Source organism: Blennius ocellaris (genome assembly GCF_963422515.1).
Source record: "Blennius ocellaris genome assembly, chromosome: 12".
Classification (NCBI taxonomy): Eukaryota; Metazoa; Chordata; class Actinopteri; order Blenniiformes; family Blenniidae; genus Blennius; species Blennius ocellaris.
This window is the reverse complement of record NC_137661.1, coordinates 27,584,558-27,590,798: the sequence shown is the minus strand read 5'-3', so window position 1 is coordinate 27,590,798 and position 6,241 is coordinate 27,584,558. Positions and strand designations below refer to the sequence as shown.

Sequence of the window (6,241 nt, the reverse complement as noted above, 5' to 3'; positions counted from 1 at the left end):
AGGAGGCGGAGCTTAAAGAGCTGCGCAGCAAGATGGACGCCCACATCAGCGAGTACCAGGAGCTGCTGGACGTCAAGCTGGCGCTGGACATGGAGATCAACGCCTACCGCAAGCTGCTGGAGGGCGAAGAGACCCGGTAGGCCCCGCCCCCCCCTCACCTGAAGCCCCGCCCCCTCACCTTGTCCTCCTCCAGGTCCCAGGGTTCCATCCTCTCCTCTTCTCTTCCAGGCTCAACCTGTCTCCCAGTCCTCCGGCCCGGGGGGGCGTGTCCAGGCTGGTCAGCTCCGCCCACTCAGCCAAGCGGCGGTGTGTGGAGGCGGGGCTTCAGGGGGCGGAGTCCAGCAGCTGGGGGAGTGGGGGGGTCAGCATCGCCCCCACCGACCTGGAGGGGAACTATGTGACGCTGGTCAACGAGTCAGACCAGGTGTGTGTGTGTGTGTGTGTGTGTGTGTGTGTGTGTGTGCGCGCGCCTGCCCCCCCCACCCCCTCACTATGTTGTTACCCCCCCCCCCCACAGGCCTGTCCTCTGGGGAACTGGAGGCTGAACCGGCAGGTGGACCAGGAGGACCAGATCTCCTACAAGTTCTCCCCCCGGTTCGTCCTGGGGGGGGGCAGCTCCGTCACGGTGAGGAACTCCACCCTCCAACCCCCCCGCCCCCCACCCTCCAACCCCAGTTCTAATTACCCCCCCATGACGACACAGGTTTGGTCAGCTGACTCTGGCTCCGCCCACCGACCCCCCACTGACCTGCTGTGGAAAAGCCAGAGCTCCTGGGGGACAGGAAGTGACATCATCACCTCACTGGTGGACGCCGATGGACAGGTACCCCCCCCCCCCTCACCTCCTATGACTCCCCCTCCTCTGTGACTCCACCCAATCCCCCTGTGACTCCGCCCCCTCCAGGAAGTGTCCAGGAGCACGGTGAGCCAGTCGGAGGACGAGGTGAACGGAGACGAGGAGCAGCAGGAGGCGCAGACGGTACCTCCTCTTGTTCTCTGCTCCTTATTCTCTAACCTTCCTCCTCTAACGTGGAACTTCTCCTGCAGGAGGCGACGGCGTCCCGAGAGTGTGTCGTCATGTGAACGTCCGCCTCTCCTTTTCTACTCAATAAAACTACTTTTACAACAACTACCTTGTTTGTGTGTGTGTGTGAGAATAAAGAGGAATATAAAGACCTGGACTGGAGCGAAAGGAGGCCTGGACTGGAGCCTTGAGGACCTGGACTGGAACATAAAGAAGACCTGGACTGGAGCCTTGAGGACTTGGACTGGAACATAAAGAAGACCTGGACTTGGACAAAAGGAGGCATGGACTGGAGTGGAAAGAAGACCTGGACTGGAATCCTGAAGACCTGGACTGGAGCCCTGAGAACTTGGCTGGAACCCTGTGGACCTGGACTGGAACATTAAGAAGACCTGCAGTGGAACAAAAGGAGGCCTGGACTGGAGCCCTGAGGAACGCCACATCTGTTTGAGTTCCATCAATAAAATAAAAATAAAAAGGCATCATTTTTAAAGTCTCGTTAACGAAAAGCTCCACTTTTCCACGACAACTTTCACACTTTAATTCCAGAAAACGTTGCATTTCCACGACTCTTCAGGTGAAAATGCCATTTTTACATTTTGTTTAAAAGTTTCACATTTCCATGGCGACGTTTCAGTTGAAATATTGTCATTTTAAAATTTTTTCAACAAAGTGTTTGCGTGGAAATGAAAAACCTCTCATTAATGACGAGGTTTAAGCGATAACGGTGTTTTAACATGTTTTAATGGCGTTATCTCATCGTGGTATCGGTGTCACGTCAGTCTGATATCGGTCCAGTATCGGTACCGTCTCATCGCGCCGAGCCTCTGAAGCCGCCGCGTGCCGCCGCTGTTTCTCCCGGAGTCTCCGGCGATCTGCCCCCCCCCCCCCCCGCCCCCGCCCCCCCCGTCCTGCGGGACCTGGAGGACCTGGACACCGGGGGCACCTGGCACGCAGGCTTGCAGCGGCCGAGCGGAGCTCCGGATGCGGGCATCGAGCAGGGGAAGGCGGCGCTGCGGAGGAACAAAGCCCGGGGAAGGACGCCGCGGTGCGGGGCGGGAGCTAGCTTCTCCTTCCTCCTCCTCCTCCTCCAGGTAGAGCCGCACTCACCGGGTCCTCTCGCGGGGCGGAGCGCCTCCAGGCCGGCAGGCTGCGGCGGGTCGGGTCGGTGACGGGAGCTCCGCGTAGACACCGACTCTTCACGCGCAGTGCGGCCGGGGCTGAGAGGCTCCGGGCCGGCGAAGAGCAAGCGGGTCGAGTCGGTGATGGAGACTCCGCGCGGCCTGGAGAGCCCGTTAAATACCGACATGAAATATCCTAAATATTATGATTAGAACGTTGACGAGTGTTTGTGTAGACGCACATATTTGAATTTACGTGTTTTATGATGTAATATTTAGGCTCATTTACTCGTATTGATATATAATTCTATATTCAGTGAGACGTAGTTGTGCATAAATATACTACATATGCTAATTGATTTATGATATGTACATATAATATATTATGAAAATATATGTAATATGTTTGAGTATTTGTATTGGAATATATTTGTCTTGTTGTGATGATTTGTATATCAATTTACAACGTGTTCATTTATTATTATATTTAATGTCTATGTTGAGTTGTGTATTTACAGTGTGTTATATATACATACATACATAAATACACACACACACACATATATATGTGTGTGTGTGTGTGTATTTATGTATGTGCGTATATATAGATATTATACATACATATACACACATACATATACAAATATATATATATATATATATACACACACATATATGTACATATACACACACACACACATATATACGTATGTATTATGTGTTTTCAGGTTTGTCTGAGAAACGATGCTCGTCACCCCGATGCTCTTGTTGCCCCTCCTGCCCCTCCTGCCCCTGGTGGGCGGGGCTTCCTGCCCAGGTGGGTGTCGCTGCTACAGTCTGACTGTGGAGTGCGGCTCCACCGGGCTGAGGGGGATCCCCCGGGGGGCGCTCACCTGCACGCAGGTAACACAACTTCATTTCTTCATTCATCTAATTATTTATATATATATAGATCTATAGCATCATTTATTTCCTGTAAATTACACACAACGTATTGTATTGTTCTCAGGACTGGACTGTGCACCTTACCTCCTTTACACCCCCGCCCTCCTTGCACTATTGTCCTTACTATGTTTTTTTTATATATTCTGCACTTTTTTATTTTTCTGAATATGTTTCTCACATATTCTGTACACTGTTGTACTGTTACTGGAGTTGTTTTTAATCTAATTGTACCTGGTATAGTGACAATAAAAGGCATTCTAATTGTATTTATATATATACTTATGTGTTCATTTCTATATTAATTAATAAAATAATTAAATTGATCATAAAGGTGTTTAGGCTCCTCCCACCAGGATTTAATTCACACTGGTTGTGTTTCAGACTTTGTTTCTTCAGGACAATCTGATTGCTCAGATTGGAACCGACGACCTCGTTCTGCTCACACACCTCAACTACCTGTACCTGCAGGTAACACACACACACACACACACACACACACACACACACACACACACACACACACACACACACACCCCTCACCTGAACAGGGATAGCTACATTTTTTTAGCATTGTTAGCAGTTAGCACTGTGAAATCTCCTAACACATTAGCCACATTAGCATTGTTCGCACTATCAACACTGTTAGCTGCTCCCTCCCTCCTGCAGAACAACACCCTCTCCTCCGTAGAACCCGGATCGTTCCGGAACCAGAAGCGCCTCGTGGAGCTAGCACTGAATGCTAACCGCCTCCGCCAGCTGAGCGCAGACGTTTTCCGCGGCCTGGAGCAGCTGCGCATCCTGTACCTAGCAGCTAACCGCATCTCGCGGCTGCAGGACCACACCTTCCGCGGTCTGCAGGTACGTCAACATTGGCGTGTTGACACGCTAGCTCAGATGAGTCATCTGCGTGTGTGTGTGTGTGTGTGTATTAGCGTCTGCAGGAGCTGCACTTGCAGCACAACATCCTGGAGTCAGTGTCGGAGCGTGCCATGCTAGGCCTCGGCTCGCTAGCACTTCTCGACCTGAGCGCTAACAACCTGCACACGATTGGAGCGGCCGCGCTGAAGCCGCTAGTCAGCCTGCAGGTGCTGCGCGTCACAGGTAAGGTGCTAGTGCTGTTAGCATCTAATACCGTTAGCATCACAGGAGGAGATAGTAACGCTGTTAGCACCACGTGTTTTAGCTATGTTAGGACAGTTAGCTCTTTTAGCACTATCAGCTCCGTGACCAATAACGCTGCTCCCTTACCCCCCCAGACAACCCGTGGCGCTGCGACTGCGCCCTCCAGTGGCTGCGCTGCTGGATGGACGAGGCGGGCCGCCGCCTATTGAGCTGGTCGGAGCGCCGGCTGCTATGCGCCGAGCCGCCGCGGCTCCGCGGCCGCAGTCTGCTGGAGGTTCCCGCCAACAGCCTGGTGTGCATCCCCCCCCTGCTGCAGCTGGAGCCCCGCCGCCTGGCCCTGCGCCTGGGGGAGAGCCTGCGGGTGTCCTGCACCGCGTCAGGGTACCCTCGGCCTCAGGTTAGCATGTAGCATGGTAGCCTCGCCTTAGGTTAGCATGTAGCATGGTAGCCCCGGTCACAGGTTAGCATGGTAGTGCGGCGGTCCCTGCCACTAGTTAGCACACCAATAAGGAGTTTAGTTGGATTAGCCATATTTGCAGTGTTAGCCATGTTAGCTGTGTTAGCATTAGCATATTAGCATGTGTTCTGGTTCCAGGTGACGTGGAGAAAAGCGTCCCAGGGGAAAGTCGTCCTCTCTCCACGTGGCCTGGTGCAGGAGGTGCTGGTGGGCGGAGCGTCGGTGGGCGGAGCTTCGGCGCCCCAGGAAGCGGCAGTGGGCGGGGCCTCGGAGGACGGCGGCAGCAGCGGCCGCTTCGACCCCGACACGGGCAGCGGCATGCTCTTCCTCAGCAACGTGACGGTGGCGCACGCCGGCTTCTACGAGTGCGAGGCGTGGAACGCCGGGGGCGTGGCCAGAGTGACCTTCCAGCTCGCCATTAACTCCTCCTCCTCCTCCTCCTCCTCCTCGGTGTGGGCCTCGTGGCCGCCGCAGCACGCCGCCGTGCGGCCGCGGGCGCCGGACGTGAGCCGCGAGCCGCTGCACGCGCTCGGCAGCATGGCGTTCGGCGCACTCGGCGCCGCCACGCAGACGGCCATCGCCGCTGGCATCTCGCTGCTCACGCTGACAGCGCTGCTGCTGCTCGCCATGATCTACAGCCGCCGCCATCGCCACGGCGACAAGGAGGCGGGCCACGACCACAAGGTGCGCAAGGAAACGCTAAAATAGCAGAAAAGGTTTTAGCGACTTCGGCGTTTCACGTGACGAAACATGACGCAACGTGATGTGTCGTTACGTATTTTAACATAACGTAACAACGCAATACAAGGTTGTGAAGTGGGCGGGGCTTGTCAGGCTGACGTGTGCTGTGATTGGCCGCAGGAGGAAAGCATCCTGTACGTGAACGACTACTCGGACGGGCCGACCACCTTCGCCCAGCTGGAGGAGTTCCGCGACGAGCGCGGCCACGAGATGTTCGTCTTGAACCGCGCCGGCCCCGCCCATTCACCGCCGCCGGACGACGAAGAGGAGGATGAGGAGGAGGATGAGGAGGAGGAGGAGGAGGAGGAGGGGCGGGTGACGGGGGAAGGGGGGGAGGCACTGCCTGTCGTGACGGCGGAGTCGGAGGCTGTGCGACTGTTCGTGGACTCGCCGATCGCCTACGAGATCCACTGCTGAGACTTTAGACTAAAGCCCGCCCCCGCAATGTCATTGCCCCGCCCCCTACAGGACCGGCCCCGCCCCCTCATGCAAACCAACCGCAAACCATTACCTAAGTTTCACTGTTAGGAAAGTTTTAACGTTACGGAATTTTTTTGGGCCATGTAAACAGACCCTCCCCCCCCCCCCCCCCCAAAAAAAACATCCCAAAAGTTTTAACGTTACAAAAGTTTGAACATCGTCCATCAGAACCTGCCCCGCCCCCTTCACAACATGCCCCGCCCCCAGGCCATCTGAAGCACAACCGACGATTACATCTCCCCCAGACAAATAAAAGACCCTTGGATCAACTTCCTGTCACGTCATTTTTAAAACACTTCGCTGTTAGCGGGTTAGCTGTTTGCGATAATTCAGCTGCTGAAATAAATTAAA

At 54.6% G+C, this 6,241-nt stretch overlaps 2 protein-coding genes across 2 annotated transcripts in view; both read left to right on the top strand.

Annotated features, from left to right (window-relative positions):
* Positions 1-1,125, top strand: part of lmnb2 (lamin B2) — a 6,189-nt gene extending 5,064 nt beyond the window's left edge. The window contains exons 6-11 of the mRNA XM_080505894.1: positions 1-136; positions 229-424; positions 518-625; positions 704-823; positions 905-979; positions 1,048-1,125. The exon at positions 1-136 is cut by the window's left edge and continues 211 nt beyond it. Of these exons, the coding sequence (XP_080362020.1) occupies positions 1-136; positions 229-424; positions 518-625; positions 704-823; positions 905-979; positions 1,048-1,083 (671 nt within the window). The 3' untranslated portion in view covers positions 1,084-1,125. The remainder of the gene's footprint in view (positions 137-228; positions 425-517; positions 626-703; positions 824-904; positions 980-1,047) is intronic.
* Positions 1,126-1,943: 818 nt separating this feature from the next.
* On the top strand, positions 1,944-5,827 carry LOC308137592 (leucine-rich repeat-containing protein 24-like; the record flags this gene model as incomplete). Its single annotated transcript, XM_080506344.1, has 8 exons — positions 1,944-2,118; positions 2,874-3,048; positions 3,472-3,558; positions 3,757-3,948; positions 4,023-4,191; positions 4,347-4,609; positions 4,808-5,353; positions 5,531-5,827. The coding sequence occupies exons 2-8, from the start codon at positions 2,890-2,892 to the stop codon at positions 5,825-5,827; spliced, it is 1,713 nt and encodes a 570-aa protein (XP_080362470.1). The 5' UTR covers positions 1,944-2,118; positions 2,874-2,889.
* Between the last annotated feature and the right edge of the window lie 414 nt (positions 5,828-6,241).